Source organism: Cervus canadensis, chromosome 3, assembly GCF_019320065.1.
Source record: "Cervus canadensis isolate Bull #8, Minnesota chromosome 3, ASM1932006v1, whole genome shotgun sequence".
Lineage (NCBI taxonomy): Eukaryota > Metazoa > Chordata > Mammalia > Artiodactyla > Cervidae > Cervus > Cervus canadensis.
Genome location: NC_057388.1, coordinates 91,887,806 through 91,910,323, shown reverse-complemented (window position 1 = coordinate 91,910,323; position 22,518 = coordinate 91,887,806). Strand labels below are relative to the sequence as shown.

The following is a 22,518-nucleotide window of genomic DNA, read 5'->3' as shown; positions in this document are numbered from 1 at the left end:
AATATTGGCCATTTCATATGGTTCAATCTAACAGATTAAGGAGCCAGTCTGAAAGCCTTGATGCACTCAGGAAAGCACTGTACTGTTTGTACAATATTGTGGTCCTTACAGTCCTAATAGGTATTAAACCGCATAGAGGAACTAGGAACAATTTTACCTGCAGAATATACTATCATATTATACCTATGGAACAGAAAACAGAGAAGAATGTGATCCCAAAGGATTTTGTTCACAATAATCATACCTGTTAAATATAAATAATAATAGAATTTATAAACTTTTTAGGCATAAACATCATCTGCTCATTTGTGTTTAAAGCATGACACCAGCCACCACACAGGGCCTAAGGAGAAGATGGTTTAGACTTGCTTCCCAGGTGGCACTAGTGGTGAAGAAGCCACTTGCCAGTGCAGGAGATGTAACAGACGCATATTCGATCCCTGGGTCTGGAAGATCCCTTGGAGAGGGAAATGGCAACCCGCTCCAGTATTCTTGCCTGGAGAATCCCATGGACAGAGGAGTCTGCCGGGCTACAGTCCACGGGGTCGCAAAAGTGTCGGTCATGACTGAAGCGACGCACTTAGCACGCTCTGCACACAAAAGTATGAGACATACAAGGGAAAATAAAGGGCGCAGGATGCTGCAGCAGTTTCAGGTTAGTCAGTTCAGTCGCTCAAGTCGTGTCTGACTCTTTGCAACCCCATGAACCGCAGCACATCAGGCCTCCCTGTCCATCACCAACTCCCAGAGTCAACCTAAACTCATGTCCATTGAGTCGGTGATGCCATCCAACCATCTCATCCTCTACCGTCCCCTTCTCCTCCTGCCCCCAATCCTTCCCAGCATCAGGGTCTTTTCCAATGAGTCAGCTCTTCACATGAGGTGGCCAAAGTATTGGAGTTTCAGCTTCAACATCAGTCCTTCCAATGAACACCCAGGACTGATCTCCTTTAGGATGGACTGGTTGGGTCTCCTTGCAGTCCAAGGGACTCTCAAGAGTCTTCTCCAACACCACAGTTCAAAAGCATCAGTTCTTCTGCACTCAGCTTTCTTTATAGTCCAACTCTCACATCCATACATGACTACTGGAAAAACCACAGCCTTGACTAGACGGACCTTTGTCAGGGGGGTCTTAGGAATTCAGCAGAAAACCAGAATCCCTGATCCCAACTTCACTGGAGACTACTGAGAGGGGTTCAGCTCCCTAGGGTTCAGTCTGGCCTCTGACTGAAGGCCTCAGGGCTATTGGCAGATTGGTACTTAAGACGGACTTCCCAAGAAAGCTGAAAAGGGCAAGGCTGAGTACCTGGAGCAAGAACACGCATTTTCTCCCCACTAACTCCTCTGCTTGTAGCCAATCAACAACGATCAAATCAGGCCACCAAAAAAGCCCATTCTTAAAGTCAGTCTGCTAACATATTAATAATATTGATCAGCCCCATTCAAGTGCCCCTTCTTTTCCCTCAGGAAGCCCAACACCTATACCGCAGACTCAGCAGGCTCTCACCATTACGAACAGGGTGCTGGCTACCTCCGCTCTCCCTTTATTACTGCCAGCGCTATTGCATGTTTTTATTTAATAAACCTTCATCAGTTCAAATGAAGGGTTGTTATTAGCTGAGCTAACAGCCAAATGATAATGCTCCAGAGAAATATCAGTGCTTGTCGGCGCATTAACAAAGAGAGGACAAGGGCTGAGGTCAAGCATGTGTCAATGTAAATGAGGCCATATTAGGTACTAAAGGCTTAATGCAATAGACTGCTGGGGAGATAATGGAATTTACAGGATAAAGCAAATGAGATGAAGTTATTGATAAGTGAAGAAGGGAGGGGGACCTATAAAGTCAAAGAAAAGGCCTTTTACTTGTGAATTTCTCCTGTAAAGAATCTTCATATAGACCTTAGAAAACAAAATTCAAAAGAGATCAAATGTGCCTTCCAGCTTCATGAAAGATCTCATCCTGTCCGCTGTTGTTCAGCCACTAAGTTGTCCAGCTCTTTGTGAACCCATAGACTGCAGCACGCCAAGCTTCCCTGTCCTTCACTATTTCCCAGAGTTTACTCAAATTCATGTCCACTGAGCCGGTGATGCTGTCTAGCCGTCTCATCCTCTACCGCCCTCCTCTTCTTTGGCTTCAATCTTCCCCAGCATCAGGGTCTTTTCCAGTGAGTTGGCTCTTCACATCAGGTGGCCAAAGTGCTGGAACTTCAGCATCAGTCCTTCCAATGAATATTCAGGGTTGATTTCCTTTAGGATTAACTGGTTTGATCTCTTTGCAGTCCAAGGGACTCTCCATAGTCTTCTCAAGTACCACAATTCAAAAGCATTAATTCTTTGGCACTCAGCTTTCTTTATGGTCCAACTCTCACCCTTCTTTATAGTTCAACTCTCACATAGATACATGACTACTGGAAAACCATAGCTTTGACTGGACAGACCTTTGATAAGAAAGTGATGTCTCTGCTTTTTAATATGCTCTCTAGGTTTGTCATAGCTTTCCTTCCAAAGAGCAAGCATCTTTTAATTTCATGGCTGCAGTCACCATCAAGAGTGATTCTGGAGCCCAAGAAAATAAAATCTGTCATTGTTTCCACTTTTTCCCATTCAATTTGCCAAGAAGTGATGGGGCCGGATGTCATGATCTTAATTATCCTATGACTGTCATGAAACACTGGCTTGTTCTAAGAGCATACAGAGGTGCTTCCCTAGTGGTTCAGAGGCTAAAACTTTACGCTCCCAATGCAGAGGGCCCAAGTTTGAACCCTGGTCAGGGAGGGAACTAGACCCCACATGCCACAAATAAGAGTTTGCATGCCACGACTAAGGATCCTGCATGTGGCAACTAAGACTCTGCACAGCCAAACAAATAATAAACAAATAAAAGCATGCACTGTGCTTAATTGCTCAGTCATGTCTGACTCTGAGACCCCAGGCTCCTTTGTCCATGGGGATTCTCCAAGCAAGAATACTGGAATGGGTTGCCATGCCCTCCTCCAGGGAATCTTCCCAACCCAGGGACTGAACCCAGGTCTCCTGCATTTCAGGGGAATTCTTTACTATCTGAGCCACCAGGGAAGGGAAATAAAAGCATACCAGTCTTTAAACTACTCTTAACCTTTCCTGAAGGTTCTCCCTTATTTTTGCTTTTTCTTAAACATCAGATCATTCTACCACATCTAATTCTTATATTTTATTAAAGCCAATCATTTTTTATCCTCTTGTAAAGACTGGAAACCAGGTCTTCTAAGATATCCATCCCATTAGCACAGAATGACAGCATCTGAAAAATGAAAGGTAAGAATTTTCTATTTTAAGGGGCCTTTAAAACTTCTTAAGACTGAGGCCCCATTCCAATTTTACAGATTAAAAAAAAGGTGGGGCCCAAATCTTTATTCTTAACCTTTATTATTCTTTGAAATTACAAAAGTAATAGATGTGCAATCAAAAAAACTTAAAAAAACAGAAAAACGAAAGAGAAAAGATCCATATCCAGTCAGAAAAAGTTATACATTTTAACCTGACATCAATTATTTTTCCACACAAAGTTTTTACAAAAACATAGTTACTTTCCAACACGTTTTTTTTCCACTTGGCAATATATTGGGAACATTCGCCCATCACCAAACATGATTTTTAGTGTTTTCATACTAGTCCATAATATGAATATCCAATAAATGATTTAAACCAACTCCATATTAAGTAACTGACAATTTTTTTTACTTCCATAAATCTTACTGTTATAACTATCCTTGTATATATATTATTTGGAACACCTTACAATTAAAATTCTGAATTCTTTACTTAACATTCAAGAAGTAGAATTCTAGGTACAAAGTTATTTCGGGCTTCTGATGTATAATGCCATATTAAGAGCCTTATTTTTTCTAAATGGACTTTTAAGAGCTCTGTCCACAATCACTTTCCTAATGAAATTAAACTATACCTAAGATCTTCTAAGATAAAGATTATAATTGCTTATGGAAAAGCCGCCCCCCCCAAAAAAAAAATCCTTCTTTGTTCCTAATCTTATGATCTGTTCATCCTCAGTTCCCATTGTTACCGAAAGTTCAGCCTCTCTATACACTGGTGCCAAATCAAGCCTTGGAGATAGAATTTGGGATGAAGCAGAAATCACTGAAGACAGTGACTGCAGCCATGAAGTTAAAAGATGCTTGCTCCTTGAAAGGAAAACTATGACAAATCTAGACTGCATATTAAAAAGGAAAGACAATCATTTTGCTGACAAAGGTCAGTATAGTCAAAGCTATGGTTTTTCCAGTAGTCATGCACGGATGTGAGAGCTGGACCATAAAAAAGGCTGTCAGCTCAGTCGCTCAGTCGTGTCCGACTCTTTGCGACCCCATGGACTGCAGCACGCCAGGCCTCCCTGTCCATCACCAACTCCCGGAGCTTACTCACACTCATGCACATTGAGTCAGTGATGCCATCCAACCATCTCATCCTCTGTCGTCCCCTTCTCCCCCCACCTTCAATCTTTCCCAGCATCAGGGTCTTTTCAAATGAGTCAGCTCTTCGCATCAGGTGGCCAAAGTATTGGAGCTTCAGCTTCAGCATCAGTCCTTCCAATGAACACCCAGGACTGATCTCCTTTAGAATGAACTGGTTGCATCTCCTTGCAGTCCAAGGGCCTCTCAAGAGTCTTCTCCAACACCACAGTTCAAAAGCATCAATTCTTCGGCACTCAGCTTTCATTACAGTCCAACTCTCACATCCATACATGACCACTGGAAAAACCATAGCCTTGACTAGACAGACCTTGTTGACAAAGTAATGTCTCTGCTTTTTAATATGCTATCTAGGTTGGTCATAACTTTCCTTCCAAGGAGTAAGCGTCTTTTAATTTCATGGCTGAAATCACCATCTGCAGTGATTTTGAAGCCCCCAAAAATAAAGTCTGACACTGTTTCCACTGTTTTCCCATCTATTTGCCATGTAGTGATGGGACTGGATGCCATGATCTTCGTTTTCTGAATATTGAGCCAGCCAACTTTTTCACTCTCCTCTTTCACTTTCATCAAGAGGCTCTTTAGTTCTTCTTTGCTTTCTGCATATGTGTCATCAGCATATCTAAGGTTATTGATATTTCTCCCAGCAATCTTGATTCCAGCTTGTGCTTCCTCCAGCCCAGCATTTCTCATGATGTACTCTGCATATAAGTTAAATAAGCATGGCGACAATATACAGCCTTGATGTACTCCTTTTCCTATTTGGAACCAGTTTGTTGTTCCATGTCCAATTCTAACTGTTGCTTCCTGACCTGCATACAGGTTTCTCAAGAGGCAGGTCAGATGGTCTGGTATTCCCATCTCTCAGAATTTTCCACAGTTTGTGGTGATCCACACAGTCAAAGGCTTTGGCATAGTCAACAAAGCAGAAATAGATGTTTTTCTAGAACTCTCTTGCTTTTTCAATGATCCCAGTGGATGCTGGCAATGATCCCAGTGGATGCTGGCAATTTGATCTCTGGTTCCTCTGCCTTTTCTAAAACCAGCTTGAACATCTGGAAGTTCACGGTTCATGTATTGTTGAAGCCTAGCTTGGAGAATTTTGAGCATTACTTTACTAGCATGTAAGATGAGTGAAATTGTGAGGTAGTTTGAGCATTCTTTGGCATTGCCTTTCTTTGGGATTGGAATGAAAACTGACCTTTTCCAGTCCCATGGCCACTGCTGAGTTTTCCAAATTTGCTGACATATTGACTGCAGCACTTTCACAGCATTATCTTTTAGCATGAAGGCTGAGCACTGAAGAATTGATGCTTTTGTACTGTGGAGCTGGAGAAGATTCCTGAGAGTCCCTTGGACAGCAGTGAGATCAACCAGTTAATCCCAAAGGAAGTCAACCCTGAATATTTATTGGAAAGACTAATGTTGAACCTAAAGCTGCAACACTTTGGCCACCTGATGTGAAGAACCGACTGACTGGAAAAGACCTTCATGCTGGGAAAGATCGAAGGTAAATGGAGAAGGGGGTGGCAGATGATAAGATGGTTGGATGGCATCACCACCTCAATGGACATGAATCTGAGCAAACTCTGGGAGAAGGTGGAGGACAGAGGAACCTGGCATGCTACAGTACATGGGACCATAAAGGGTCAGGTACGACTTAGTGAGTGAACAACAATGGCTGTTCTAGCCATTATGTGAGAACAAAAAGTTGTAAGAAATTGGGAGTTTGGGGCTAAAGCAAAAATCCTATTGCTTGCAGATGTGATGATGTACTTTTCTATTGAGAAAAAAAAACAAAATAAACTACAGGTGAATGTATTTTTTAAAAATGGAGGTAGACAACCATAAGTAATTAGTATTGGGATGAATCTCAGGGAAAATAAGACTTCCTTGGCAAGTTCCCCCTATCTTGTCAAAGCCAACCAAAACTTTCGATCAGATTCTCAGGCCACTATCAGGTCGAGAGAGGGATCCCAACGACGACAACCACTGCCATCTGCTGTCACTGACACATGCACAGGTTCCCACCTGGCCACAAACTTACCTTCAAAATCCTGCTCCAACAAGTCCCTACAGACAAAGACTGCAAAGCACCTGTGTATTGTTCTTCACTGAGATCACTCCCCCTACAGACCTGAAGTGTATAAACATAAGCACGTACAATTACAGTTCATCTGATTATAACAGGTATGCATCGGTGATGGTAGTACCAGGAGAGAAATGCCGCTTAATGTGACAAGCCCAGGACTACCACTTTTTCTTTTCACCTGGCCTTGTGTGATAGTGATGACAATCATGCCCGCTACACCACAGCAGATTTGTAAATTGCCTTCCATTTCACAAAGGACTTCACATGTACAAAATTTTATTTTTATTCTCACCACCACTTTATAATATAGACAGGTAAGTATTCCTCTACAGAAGATACTGGAAGAAAGAAAGCAATGCATTCGTCTAACCTCACAAAACTGGTAAATTGTTGGGTCAGGATGAGAATTAAGAACTTCTGGCTTTTCAACACATTTTTGTTTTTACTATACCATGCTGAACCTAGCCACCACCTGTCAATAAATGTGGGCCCCAATTTCAATCCATTAAATCCCAGCAATAAGTCAGATAAGAATGCACAGTAAAGATGCAGAAGTCAGAGCACCGAAATGACAGCTCTAAAGAGTTCCAAGTCAGCTCAACCCTGGAGAACATCTAATCCACCCAGTAAACAAAACTCACATTGACCAAATAATCAGACTACAAAATCAGAATAAGAGCTTGATACTCATCAGCTCTATCTGAAAGCTGCACTAGAGGAAAGCAACAAGTAACTTCAGTCAACCTTCAACATGTCTACATACACATGAATATTGCCACGTGATGTCTGTCTTAACACAAATATTTTATTTCCACCTACTACTTAGAGCAGGTGTTAAATGAAGCCCAGGACAATTGGTTTTAGTCTATTGTACACCATAGGCTATAAGCTACATCACTGGTTCCAAACCTGTCCAAACACTGGAATCACTTGGAGAATGCCAACAATTACAGAAGTTACTGTCCCATCCCCAGAGGTTTCAAGCCTAGGGTGCAACCTGGGCTTCAGGGTTCTTGAAGGATTCCCTGATGTACAGAGTTTGGGAACCACTGCCCTACAGCCAAGTGAGCCAACTGAAAACTGCTGAACCTAATGAGGTTTAATGAATAACACAGTTTCTATGTCTTTAAAAGAGGCAAATGAAAAGCAGATACAAAGAGCAAAGCAAAAGAGAAGGGAAGCTACTACAATAAGCCAGTGCCTATCAAAGAGTATGGCTTTTAAAAACCCCAGCCTTCAAAATCAAACATAAATTAAAAGGGCAGTGGTAAATACACACACACACAAAATGGAATATTACTTAAGTAATAGAAAGGAACGACATTGGGTCATTGGCAGTAATGTGCATGGACCCAGAGTCTGTCATACAGAGTGAAGTCAGTCAGAAAGAGAAAACCAAATATTGCATATTCACACATATATAGAGGCTCTAGAAACACGGTGCAGGTAACGCTATTTGCAGGGCAGGAACAGAGACGCAGACGTGAAGAACGAACATGTGGACAAAGGGGCGGAAGGGGAGAGTGAGGCAAGCTGAGAGAGTAGCATTGACTTATACACTTACAGCCGATTCACGCTGTTGTAGAGCACAAACTATCAAAATACAGTCAAGCAACTATAATAAAAAAATAAACAAAACATAAAATAAAAGGTCAGTGAGTGAGTAAAATAGTTACTACAAAGCCTGTACTTTTACTCTCCAGGAGAAAAATAATGCTGCCACAGTAAAACTACTTACTTAATTAGGGATCTAAAAACCAAGGTTATTCATTTACCAACGTTATTTTTAGATTTTCCTTAATCTTTTTGCCAAGAAAATTAGATGTAGGTGTTTTAATTCAGGGTTCCCAAAGAAAGCTAAAAGCAGCTACAGCTGACCAGCCTATTAAAATATTAATGGCAAACCATACTTCCCCACTCCCAGCCCCTGTATTCCTGGAACTCCTGTGGTACTGATCATGATATGAGATGCTGTTTATTTCTTCATCATCTGTCTCTTCCTACTAGCATATAAGCTCCTTCAAGGTTAAGGTCACCTTCAAGATCCATGTACCAACAATGGCACTGTCATATTCATTTGTCCATCTATCAAAACACGTGCCAAATTCTTTGCTGATAAATTATTAGCATAGAATCTTGGCATCAGTTTTTAAAATCAATATCCTACACTAGGAACAGATGGGTTTTAATGATGGCTATTTCATTATTGATCACGGATACATTTTTTTAAATCATGTTGTAGAGAAATCTATATGGAATATTGAAACATTTTGCAGGCACTGAACCACTTTCACATTAGATCCAGTAAGTTCACTAGAATGTTTAAGCTCCTGATAGCCATAGTGCTTTCATCTCAATACCACTTCCAGACTCAGGAGAGAAAAAAACGGTCCTGTGAGATCTCAGAAACTTTCACGCCACATAAGGGGATATGCATTTTGGCCCCTTATTTCTTACATATCACAAAGCTACAGGCTACAATATTAATCAAGTCTCTGATTTCAACATGACGGATACATTACTTTATAATGGAAGCATGATCACCCCTTGCCTATCCATAAAATGAGAAGAGAGGCTATTTGCTAATGACACAGGTTTACTGGCACCAATGGGACCAACTTCACTGGTCCTGCCATCGAAGCAGTGACAGAAAGAATAACAACTCTAATACTAAAGTCAACACTTTTGATAGGCATCCTCTAAAAGTGAACTGGCTTATATCTGATTACAATACCCAACAGATTAACACATCTGGTCACCTAAGACTAGATTTTGCAACAAACTGATCATGGGTAGCTTACCAACAAATTACATTGCTTATCACTGGACAGTCAGTGGGTATCCATTGAACATATACTTGATGTAGGCCTAAGAGGTGACTGATAACACAATCTGGAATTTGTTCACACCAGATCTCAACAACATGGTCTAGAACTTTGAGGTCTTGGTCATCCAACTATGCATGTGTTAAGACCAGAAGAGATGTGTGTTCTGAGAAAAATTCTCTCTCTGCCTGCAGGGATTCCTTGACCATATAATAGGTAGACTGGTCTTTCACTCAGGGCAAGAAGAAAAGGAGTCGGAATTGCCTAAGTTAGTCCAACTTCAACTCTTAGCTCAAAACAAGTCCACCTCAGACTGGTTTTTGAGCATATAACATGGTAGCAATCACCATGCCCTTTCTTACAGTATCAGTAAACAAATTAATTACCAACAGCATTGCTAAGGTCTTACTATGGATACTTGGTGCACTTTAGATACATAGCTTAATATTTCTGTTGTTTATGTTCTGGTTTCTTTGGCCATGAGGCATGTAGAATCTTGGCTCCCTCACCAGGGATCAAACCCACACTACCTGCACCAGAAGGGGAAGTCTTAACCACTGAACCACCAGGGAAGTCCCATAGCTTAATTTTTCATTTAATCCTTTCAACAACCCTGAGGGCATTCAATTATTCTCAATTCCAACTTTCAGCTAAGCCAAATTAAATAATTAGCCCCAAGTCATTCAGCTAGTGAAAGTCAAAGCTGGGATTCAAGCCCAGGTCCACCTGACCCTCAGTAAGCCCCATGCTCATATTCACAGCCTTGAATGTTGTCCAACAATTGCAAAGGATCTTGAAAACTAAAAATATGACAAATAGAGTTATTTTTATCATAGGATCTTTGAAAACTATGCAATTAAGTAGCTGTCTTACTCTCTTTATCCCAAATGTGGCCACAATTTCATAGGGTAAGTGAAATAATTCCACCATACCATTCTCTCATGGTATGAAGAGAAGGCAGCCAACATAAATATGCTATTATAATTATCGTAACAATCTCTATCCTGCTATATAGCTATGGATTCTTTTTACAAAGGTGTTATAAATAAAAAAGATGATCACAATACATTCAAAACCTCTACAATCTCAGGAAGCCTTAGAAATGAAAAAATTATTTTAGTCACAAGCCTTCTGACTGTCAGCTAAAGTGCTTCAAAACTACTCGCACTGGCTTGGTTTCCACTGATCGAATGCAATTATGAATTGACTTCTATAGGTTGATCAATCAGAACTTGTGTAAGTGGTTTACAAAGCTCATCTGTGCAATTTCAGTTTGATGCAGACTTCCACCCAAAATTCTCCTTAAAAAAAAAAAAATAGTTCATAAAAATATTAACTATCATGAAATACCTTCCTGGTTAGCTCACGCCACTGGAAAGAAGCTGCTATTCTTATATTAATAATTCTTCCCAGAATTAATCAGTCATTGTACATTAGAACCAGCAGCTGGAGTGTTTTGAGTGATAATGAAACCTGTAACAAGGCATCGTCAGCCGTCTTTTCAAGACAATAAGGGAATTAAAATTTCAATTTAAATGCAGAGGTTTGAAACACGCTTCACTGGCAAAATTACTTCAATTAATGTGAGTGGAATACAAAGGACAGACTGCAGAAATGTGATGCAGCAACCAGAAATTATGTCATTAATGTGCTTGCATCAACCCGGCACAATGACTGCAGAGGTCTAATTTAAACCGTACATATCACAAAGCTACAGGCTACAATATTAATCAAGTCTCTGATTTCAACATGACGGATACAGGCTTCTTGCTGGATCACTTTTAGCTTTTCATAAGCTAACAGCAGCTGTTTACCTTGAAAGAGGAAACAAAAGGCCAGGCCTATTTGCAGACATCCCCTGTCATGACAATTTAATTATTTTATGCAATTCTCAGGTTATCATATCAAAAGAAATAAATATCCCATCTAGAAGCCGAGTCTGTAGCCATCAGCCCACTCTGATGGTGAAGCAGGAATTGCAGGAGCTGACACGAGCTATGGGTCACCACTGATTTATTTACTCTGGATTTATTAACCTGAGTAGGGATTAAATTATTGGGCATCTGCACCTGCCTCAAAATGGAAATGCAAAATCTTTTGATAAAAAGATCCAAGGAAATCAGAGGGGTTTGAAAGACTAGACTGTTCTGCCTTCACTTCCTTCTGATGTCTTTTAGCACAGATTTTCATTTGGACTCTTGAGATGCCTTAAGTAGATTTTACTTCTAAGAGCATATAACCACGGGGAAAAGCAATGTGATTATTTTCTCATATGAAGTCCAATAAAAAAGCAATTATAGACCTTACTATTTATTCACATACAAAAGGCAAATTGAAGAATATTTCCAACTTTTTGAGCACATCTTAAATCCCACCTCCAGGAAATCTTCATTGTATATTAGGAAATGCTAACCCCCCAGGTCATGCAAAGCAACTACCTCATCTGGAAAATGGAGAGGATATCAGAAACCTCTCTCTCATAAGAGTATTATAAGAATTCAGTGTTAACAAGGGTACCATGTTTAAAATGGTACCTGCACATAGTGAGGGCTCAATACATATTAGCTATTATTATAATTATACTTTTGTTGTTCATTTAAACATTGTAGAAAGGAATGGTTAGAACAAGAGAACTTTGCCATTAAGAAAACAAAAAGAAAACATAACAAAAGCCACAAATCAGAGGGAAAAAGTCAGACCCAAGCTCGTAGAAAGGAAGTGCCCTTTTCTATTTATTGGTATGAAAGTCTTCCACAGAGCTACCCATTTGGCTAATCGTCAGTGAACTTGACTATGTGAAGTGCATTACACTAAGTACAGGGTACACAAAAATAGGTAAGACATAGCCCCTGCCCTTAATGACCTACCATACAAACAAAAGCAATTATATTCCTGTGAAATACACGCAGCTTATGGAAACAAATATACTTATGTTAAGCATTAATACTACAATGAATATATAATAATTCATTTTTTTAAAAAACAAGGTAATTATCTAATTACCTAGGGCATTCAGAAACTCGATGAAATTTGAGCCACATCTTAAAGGATAAATCATCATTTTCCAAGTAGGAAGGATAAGGATTAGGTTTAAAGAAATGTATGGTTCATAAAAAAAGAAATCTATCCCATCCATGTACATCATTAACAAATAACTAGAAATTACAATTAAGAGCCACGGCTTTAAAAAGCAGCCAGAAGCTGACAGTAACAAGTACAACGAACACAGACATGTAGTGCCATTAAAGGAGGACATTACTAAGCATTATTATTATAAAGGACACAAATTAAAACTTCAGTAAATGAGAGAGAGCCTGTTCACTGAAAGACACTATTACCAAGATGACATTCTCCTAAATCTAATCAAAATTTCATCATGTTGGGACTTCTCCGGCAGTCCAGTGGCTAAGTTTCCACACTTTCTATGCAAGGGACAAGGGGTTCCATCCCTGGTTAGTGATCTACAATCCCAAATGTTGCAGAGCATGGCCAAGAAGTTTTTTTAAAAGTTCCTCTCGTGCTTTTCATGGAACCTGATGAGCTGATACTAAAATTCATATGGAAGAGTAAAATAATAAATGTGTGAAGATAAACAATAAATATGTAAAGAGTAAAATTAAAAAATAAAATGTGTCAAGAATAGTTCTGAATAGCAAAGTGAGGGAATGTCTTCACCTGCTATCAAGATATATTATAAAATTATAGTAATTAAAACAGCATGGTTTTGGTGCAGATATAGACAAGACCAACTAAACGAAATAAAGAGCTCAGAAGCAGACCCATGCACATATGCAAACTTGGTATGTGACCAAGGTGGAACTATAAATCAGTAGGAAATGAATTCAATAAACGGCTTGAGCCAAGCAGGTATACAGAAGGTAAAATCAGATCTCTAGTTCACGCCATATACATTTTAAGTGGATTAAAGAAAACGGTATAAGAAATTATCTTTGTGACAATGGGATAAAAAAAAAATAAATTTCTCAAAAGAAGTCACATAACAAAGGAAAAAAAGACTGAAAAACATTGTTGAATTAAATTTTAAAACTGTTTAATAAAAGACACCATAAACAAAAAGATACTACCAACTGGGAAAAGATATTTACAATCCATCTAACAAAAAATTAGTATCCACAGTACATAAAGAACTACAAACAGAAAAAAAGAGGAACTTCTGAGAAATGTACCTCTCACCCTCACTCTTTTTTAGAAGTGACTGCCCTTTCTTTTCAACCAACTCCCCAGGCCTCCCATGTCCCTCAATCACATAGTTTTACTTAGAATTGATAATCATAGTACCCAAGCTGACTAATTAATACTAAGCCCATATTTCTGAATTAAAAGATTATTTTCCTCTGCAAAGCTGGAAAGATATAAGATAATAGCTTACAACCCTTTTTTTCCCCAAACACCAAAACTCTGCCCACATGTGGAAAAAAGTCTATAGAAAAAAAACTTTTTTAATGCAGGAAGACCATATAGATGGCCTTCCACATAGATGCTCATTCTTTTAGCAGACTGGCTATATGGGTAAAGCAATTCTCTTACCTAAGCTAGCTAGAGCTGAATTTCTGCAACTTACAACTAAGAAGTTACAGAAATATTTAATGAGGTCCTTAAGTAAATAAGTTCAAAAATATATATATGGTATCATTAATTAGCTCTTAAATAAATTAGCCCTTGAGGAATAAAGGCTAGTCCTAAAATCTGAAATCCTAAAATGAACATAACACCAAAATAAACATTAACAACCTATTTTTTAATATATGGCACTAACTTAAAAACAGGTCCAGTACAAAAAATCATGGTTCAAATAGATGTATAAATGCTACACAAATATATATATGTGTATATATATAAGCTTATCTATTCTGACCGCTAAGTCTTGAATATTTAGTACATATATGCCTTCCTGAGTTTCCCAGGTGGCTCAGTGGATAAAGAATCCACCTGCCAACGCAGGAGAGGCAAGAGACATGGGTTCGATCCCTCTATCAGGAAGATCCCCTGGAAGAGGACATGGCAACCCACTCCAGTATCCTTGCCTGGAGAATCCCACGGACAGAGTAGCCTGGTGGGCTACAGTCCATGGGGTCACAAAGAGTCGAACATGACTGAAGTGACTGAGTCTGCATGCACGCATGCCGTCCTAACATATAAACCAACAGTAAAGCTGAGAGGTGAGTAAATTTTTTATTGGACACCATATAGTCATTATTAAGGAAGATGACACTATAAAGATACTGAAAATAACCAATTATTTTGCCACTCTGAAGAAAAGACCATTATTAACCTCCTTCCACTGTGGAAATTCACTATCACATAACCAGGTTTTAATATATGAGAGAATATCATGGCACATCTCATCTCTTGGTTATCAAGTTTCCTTTAAACCTTCCTATGACAGACTTCAAGCAAAATTCTTCTTGAAAGTCAGAATGAATTAGAACCACTTAGAGGATTTAACCTGTTTTGCTCCCATTAATTCCTCTCAGTGTCTTGGTTTTTTTCCTTCCAGAGTTACAGGCAATCTAATTTGCTGAAACAAAGATAAGGGACTTTCACCTATCATGGAAAAGAAAATCCAAATACAGTCCATCTGCTTCTGAGAGTTTCCTTCATCCCCAGACAACTGTGAGAAGGAAACAGGGAGTTGGTTTAGGAGGAGGAGGCAAAATGAGCAGCCCCCGTTCAGAGCCACAGGCTCTGGAAGGTTAAGGTTTTTAGGAAGCAAGATTTGTATTTTTTTTTATTTTTTATTCATTATCCTGACTCTCAGCCATGTGTACCACCAGCTGCAACCATCTCTTGAATTTTCACTGCTAATTCAGAAAGTAGCAGAAAGGATGAAGACACAGGATAAAGGCTAGTCTATAGCATACTGCTGCTGGATAAAGTTACTTCCAGAATTATTCCCCTGAAAATTATTTTCTTTCTTATCAACTTAAAGGAAAACAAAACAAAACCCTAATGTAAACATTCTTTCACAGAATTTGTGCAACCTATAGTTCAGAAATCTCCGAAAGTTCTCTCTCATGCAGATTTCATTCTTCAAAATGGGATTCATGATGGCATCACCGACTCAATGGACATGAGTTTGAGTAAACTCCGGGAGTTGGTGATGGACAGGGAGGCCTGGCGTGCTGCGAATCATGGGGTCGCAAAGAGTCGGACACGACTGAGCGACTGAACTGAACTATCTTCCTTTGACACTCCAACTAACACCTCTCATTACCATTCCAACATGACAGGTCCTGGTTTCTTACCATCAGACTGCTTGCCATTGTTCCAAAGGCAGACAACGTAAATAACCATAGCCTCCCATTGCAAACACTGAAACCAGGAGGAGGACCAGGCAGGCTTCACCTGCAAGGGCTCGTGAATGCCCAGAGGGCAGTTTGTCATGTGCTTTGAGAGGGACAGAATTCAGAGGGAACAGAAGGAAGCACTCTTCTATCTCAGCAGAAACGCCCAGGAGTGCAGGCAGTGCCCTTACCAGCATGTCGGTGGCACTGAGATAGTGCTTGCTGGCCATGCACTGTTCCAGCTTTTGAGGCACTTGCTTGATATTCTCGATTTCATCCAGCAGGTTCAGAACATGCTTATGTTCAATTCCTTCAATCCACAGCTTCCGAAGCTCATCTCTTTTGCAGTGCAATAGCATCTTGCATGAAAGCAGATTCTCTTTTACCTGCAACAGAACAGTTTCCATCTTGGGTCAGTCCAAAGTCTTGCCAGGCTAAACCTACAATGTGGTTTGTATTCTTCACCATTACCACTGTAACAGTCCCTAGTTCTCACTGCCACCCATTCTCCTGAGGCTAATCTACATGCAGAATTCTAATCCTGGTTCAGACGCAGACTCACTTGCTTAGGTCTCCACTTCTCTGTATTCTCCTTCCTGTGAGATGAGAGAATTACTCCTAACCTACCTCTGAGTAATTTAGAAAAAAATTACTCAGGCTACAAAACACTCTGAAAATAGGAAGTTCCACACCTAAGTTAGTATGTCTAGAAGGGAGTGACTAATTTGAGAGACCACGCTATCAATCCTTCTCCATTCTTCCTGGCATAGTTCCTATTCAGCTGATGAATCACTTGGCTCATCCTTCGAGGTCTAAAACTTTAGCTGAATTTTATAACCAAGGAACTGGATGATCATCTCAACTGACTAAAATGAAAGCAAAGTCAGCTTGGCAATCATGAAATAAAGAGAATTAAAACATGCCAAGAATTTTTTGCCATGTATTCTGATTTTTAGATATTAAATAAGACAATTGCCAGCATTCTCATAGATCTGCACAGCTTGGCGCCAGCATCGATAAGCAAAGCTTGATAACAAAGGAGAAGAGAAGCAGGGAGGGGTAGTCACAAGGTTCAGGATAAGTGCATTTCCACTTCCTACCCTAATTAAAAAATTTTTATTTTTATAGCATGATACAGTAAAAATCATGAGCTTTCACAATTTACAGAACTACTTTTATATACTTTTGACATTCCTTTACATGTGTCTTTACTTAAGTTAGAATTTCATATTTGTTTATAGTTTTGGTTTTCTGTATGAGGTAAAATGTATACATGAAGGGATATCACTTGAAGAGTTTTAGCAAATGTATACACACCTGCATAATTCAAACGTTCATTAATGTATAGGACATTCCCATCACTCGAGAAAGTCTACCATGTTTGTAACAATTAAAGTATCTGTCGTCTTCTACAATATTTAGTGTTGTGGCACACAGACTCACGGATGCTTTTTTTTTTTTTGATGATTATAAAACTAAATTTTAACATCTTTCCAAAAAATATGGAAAACAGGATGACTGAATGCTAAAATGAGAAGGTGTCTTGAGACAGCATCTAATCCAATCCGACAACTTAAGGACAACTTTTATCCTTTTGTAAATCATACTTTTATCAAACTCTCCAATGTAAAAAGAGCCCTAAGTAAGGGCACTCTGTACTCTCTCCTGATAAGCATAGTAGAATGACTTAGCTTTTGAGAGAGTGATAGACCCCTTTAACAATCTGGCGAAGAGGAGTCTAATGACCCCTAATCCTTCCGGCAACCCTAAAGAGATAGTGAAATAACTCCTTTTTAGCATAAAACACTAAGAAAAGAGAAAACAGAGAGAGGGGAACAGTAAGGATGGCAAGAAATCCTTGGAAACTGAAGAAGATGGACAGCATCAAGTGGGGTTAGTTAAGACTGAAAAAGAAGCACCAAGATACTAAAGGCAAGAATTCAGGGTGGAGGGACTTCCCTTGTGGTTCACTGATGGAGACTCCATGCTCCCAGTGCAGGGGTTGTGGGTTTGATCTTTGGTTGGGAAACTAAAATCCTACATGCTACATAGCACAGCCAAAAAACTTAGCCAGCAGACCCATAGATAGCAATTTATCAAAAAAAAAAAAAAAAAAGGTACAAGAGTGGAAAGTATTTTGAGTCCTCAACCATCTTCATCAAACCACACAGATGTGTAATTCCCTCCCCCTCAGCTCTGGCCAAATAGGTTTACAATCTGAAGAAACTGAACTAGAAGGAATCTGGACCAGGAAATGTCAGCCAGCTGAGAGGAGGAAGGCAGGCAGGCGCTGGGCAGGAAACAGGAAGATGAGGTCAAAGCGGACCCACCAACAAGTAAGGTCCTCAGCCCTCTTTTGACACTCAACCTCCTTGCCAGGTTGGCTCCAGTAAAACTCAGCTTGACTCTCAGCCCCAATACGGGAAACATATGGCACTCCCCTGGGAAAAACAACCAGTTGAAAAGACCTATCAACAGTGACATTTGAAGCTCGACCAAAGAAACTGTTGGGTCCCTACCCAATCATCACAAGACGAGTCCCACCACATGCTCCGAGCTTCGTAGTACACCTTCCTCCCCCACCCATGCCGTCAGCCAAGGATCACCATACAGTCAAGGAAAGCCTGTAATATGGAAAGACAAGTAAAAGAAAAAGGTGCTGAGTGGAGTAGGGAAACAGAAATTAAGGGAGGAAAAAGAAATTTTTGAAATCTATGATGAGTATCCCTTGGGGAAAAAGGTATTACATCAGTGAAACAAGAATAGGATGCTATAAAAAAAAAAAAATTCAGAGAATGAAAACCAGCTCTTGGAAATTATAAAATGATAGCAAAAAAAAAAAAAAAATCCAATAAAGGTTAAAAGAGACTTTTGACTATGGCTGATTCATATCAATGTATGACAAAACCCACTGAAATGTTGTGAAGTAATTAGCCTCCAACTAATAAAAAAATTAAAAAAAAAAAAAAGAGACTTTTGAAATCTCCAAAGAGTAAGACACAGAAAAACAAAGAAAGGAAAATAGGTGAGAAAAGAAAATGGGGTGATTGATCCAAAGAAGGATACCAGGGGAAGAAAAATGAGAGTGGAGAAAAAAAAAATAAGATAAAATGTTCCAGAGCAAAAGATATGAATTTTCCAATTGAAAAGGCACACCAAGTGTTCAAGACAATGGAGTGAAAAAAGACCAAAGCCAGGGCACCTTATCCTGACTTGTAAGAACACAAAGATATAGACAATTCTAAAAGCTTTCAAAGGAAGAAAAAAAAAAAAACCCACATAAAGGATTGTGAATCAGAACACATCTCAATAGTACCACTAAAAGCTACAAGACAAAGGAATAATATTTCTTCAAAATCCTAAGAATTATTTCCTAGAAAAACTTTCAATCAAGAGTGAAGAAAAAAATAAAGACACTTTCAGACACACAAGCTCTCAAAAAAATAGACCTCATTTGTGCTGTATCTCACCAAACTACTGAAGAACACACTCCATCAATACAAGAGGAAAACAAGAGAACATACACAGGATCCATCAAAGGGGGAAACTGATGCAGAACAAACACAAGGGGATTCTCCAGTCATTAACTCCAAGAAAAACAACAAAAATATTGCACAAACAAAAACAGTATGCTGGATGGCTTAGATGTAAACATTTATGTCATTATGATAAAATAAGCTAAGATCATGGCATCCAGTCCCATCACTTCATGGCAAATAGATGGGGAAACAATGGAAACAGTGGCTGACTTTATTTTTCTGGGCTCCAAAATCACTGCAGATGGTGACTGCAGCCATGAAATTAAAAGACGCTTACTCCCTGGAAGGAAAGTTATGACCAACCTAGACAGCATATTAAAAAGCAGAGACACTACTTTGCCAACAAAGGTCCGTCTGGTCAAGGCTATGGTTTTTCCAGTGGTCATGTATGGATGTGAGAGTTGAACTGTGAAGAAAGCTGAGCGCTGAAGAATTGATGCTTTTGAACTGTGGTGTTGGAGAAGACTCTTGAGAGTCACTTGGACTGCAAGGAGATCCAACCAGTCCATCCTAAAGGAGATCAGTCCTGGGTGTTCATTGAAGGACTGATGTTGAAGCTGAAACTCCAATACTTTGGCCACCTGATGCAAAGAGCTGACTCATTTGAAAAGACCCTGATGCTGGGAAAGATTGAGGGCGGGAGGAGAAGGGACAACAGAGGATGAGATGGCTGGATGGCATCACCGACTCAATGGACATGAGTTTGGGTAGACTCCGGGAGTTGGTGATGGACCGGGAGGCCTGGCGTGCTGCAGTCCATGGGGCTGCAAAGAGTTGGACACGACTGAGTGACTGAACTGAACTGAATAAAATAAGCACCAGTTATTTAACCAAAAACTAGGATAAAACTATACAGAAAGGATGAGGGGAGAAGAGGAGGGGAGATGTGGGGGAAAAGTGAAGGGGGGAACCATAACTGGAACCTCATATACAATGTCTTGGAGAAGGAAATGGCTACCCACTCCGCTTTTCTTGCCAGAATAATTCCACAGACAGAGGAGGCTGGTGGGCTACAGGCTGTGGGATCACAAAGAGTCGGACACGACTGAGTGACTAACACCATCAGTATTCTTGCCTGGAGAATTCCACGGGCAGAGGAGCCTGGCGGGCTACAGTCCATACAGTTGCAAAGAGTCAAACATGACTGAGCAACTAACACACATAATGTCTAAGATAGAAAAATCCAGAAAAGTAGTATAAGCTTATTACTTTGAAATATAGAAATACAAATATCTGGCGAAAAAATAAAAGAAATTTCATACTGAAGTATAAAATCAGTATTATGGTAGGATGAGGTAGGGAAGAGCTGGTTTTTAATCAGCATTTGTGATTTTATTTGACTTTTTAAAACACATTTCTCAAGGCCATTCCTAGATCCCTCTAGGACTTCTTGGTCCCTGGGTTAAGAACTCTAGCTATTAAATCCATTCTATTTTAAATCTTAGTTGAAATCTATCAAAATCTAATTTCCGATATTCTACTCATATAACCTTGGTTCTATACTTTTCAGCTTTTTCCCCTGTGTGTAATGGTTACTATGGCAACAGTTAAAAATAAATTTTATGTCATACAACACCCAACTAGGCTCCTGATCAAGAGAGTGAAAGATAAACTTACAGTGTGTGAGTAAAGCTCGGCAAACTCCCTTCTGATTGGAAAAAGACCATTATGGCATTTCATACAGAATATACAATGTAATCCGCTCACTCCTCATTTTTGCTTACTAAATGGAGGAAAAATAAAAAGGAAGGTAGAATGTGTGGGTGGGTTTGGGGGTAGGAGAGATGGCATCAGGCTGTGTGGAAAATGAACATCACCAAAATGATTCCCTAAATTGAATTTAGCTGAAGATGCAGACGTAAAAAAGCTACAAGAACTTTTAAAACTGAATTGCCCTGAGGCTTCAGCTTTTTGATCAGAAAGTCACAGTTATGAAGAGATGTTCTTTTAAAACGGGGTGATGGGGGGAATACCAGTCAGCAATAAAAGGGAAGAAACATGAATGTCAACATTAAGGCTGAGCAAAGGAAGCCAGACACAAGAGTGTATACTCCAACGTTCCAGAAGAAACAAAAATATGTGCGAATAGATTTCAAATCAGTATTTGTTTGAAGCAGGATGGGGTAGGGGGTAGGGGGGTGGTGGTTATTGCCTATAAAGAGGCAGAAGAGAACTCTCTGAAGCAATGGAAACACATTTAAGGATATATACATTTGCCAAAACTCATTGAACTGTACTCTAAAAATAATGCACTTCATTCTGTGCAATCTCTAGCTCAATAGATAAAATTTTTGAAACAGGGAGGGGAGAAACAGGACTATATCCATCAGTGAATAATGGCACCTTTTAAATGTAAGAATGGCATCTTTTAAATGTAAGAAAGATATCATATTCCACCTAAACCTTTATTTCTCAAATGCCTGTTCTTTTAGAAATGTGGTGACAGCATTTTAATTCCATTCTGATTTATCAAGATAGCCAAGATTCAAAAACTCTGTTACTGTTTCTTCCTTAAATAAATCCATGAAGAGTCAAGCTTTTGAAATCGTGACATCAAAACCCAAGTAAAGAAACCCTTCCTCAAACGCAAGTTTCCTCTGCTTCCTTAGAATTTTAGTAACTTTATAGTTGCTCCAAATCATCTGCTCAGAAATAGCAGGAATTTCAGTTTCAAGAAATGGTAAGAACTAAATCACTTTAATTAGAGACTATTAGAAAAAGAGAAAATAAAAGAACAAAGGGCCCAACAGGTCATTGTGAAGAGATATGTGAGATACATAAAGCAGAAATCTCAAGATTTTGCAGCCCTGCCTTGGGAAAGATCAAGAGAGGAGGAAACAAATGGGGGCCTCTGAACAACGTGATAGGCGCATCTGATAGGAGGATGCTGAGGGAGGTACGGGGGATGTGGGGAGCCTTAACTCTAAAGTCTTAAAACCAGAAAATCACTGAGCTTAGATTAAGTATAAGATAAGCCGAGGAGGGGAAGACCTTTGAGTGTACGCATTGCATTATCTGTAATAAAGTCCAACAAACGTGCAAGCACCTCACTGATACTGTAGACCAGAAATACCCTGCAAAATTCCCTAGAAACAAGGGACGGTAAGTGAAAATCTAGCAATCAACACTATTTTTATTTCTAAAAGTATCACATTTTCTCTTTTTTTGCAGTAAAAAACAAACCCATGTACAAGCATTTTTATGGGAATCCTCCTTACTTGTGTCCAATCCACTTTTTCCACAGTCTTATAGACAGTATCTCAAAAGAATGAGCTTCAGAAACACTACTT

At 39.5% G+C, this 22,518-nt stretch overlaps 1 protein-coding gene across 2 annotated transcripts in view; it reads right to left on the bottom strand.

Annotated features, from left to right (window-relative positions):
- The window catches only part of EXOC4 (exocyst complex component 4), an 811,011-nt gene that overhangs the window by 762,865 nt on the left and 25,628 nt on the right, over positions 1-22,518 (bottom strand). For both annotated transcript variants that reach the window (XM_043463745.1, XM_043463746.1), the window contains exon 3: positions 15,881-16,075. In XM_043463745.1, the coding sequence (XP_043319680.1) occupies positions 15,881-16,075 (195 nt within the window). The remainder of the gene's footprint in view (positions 1-15,880; positions 16,076-22,518) is intronic.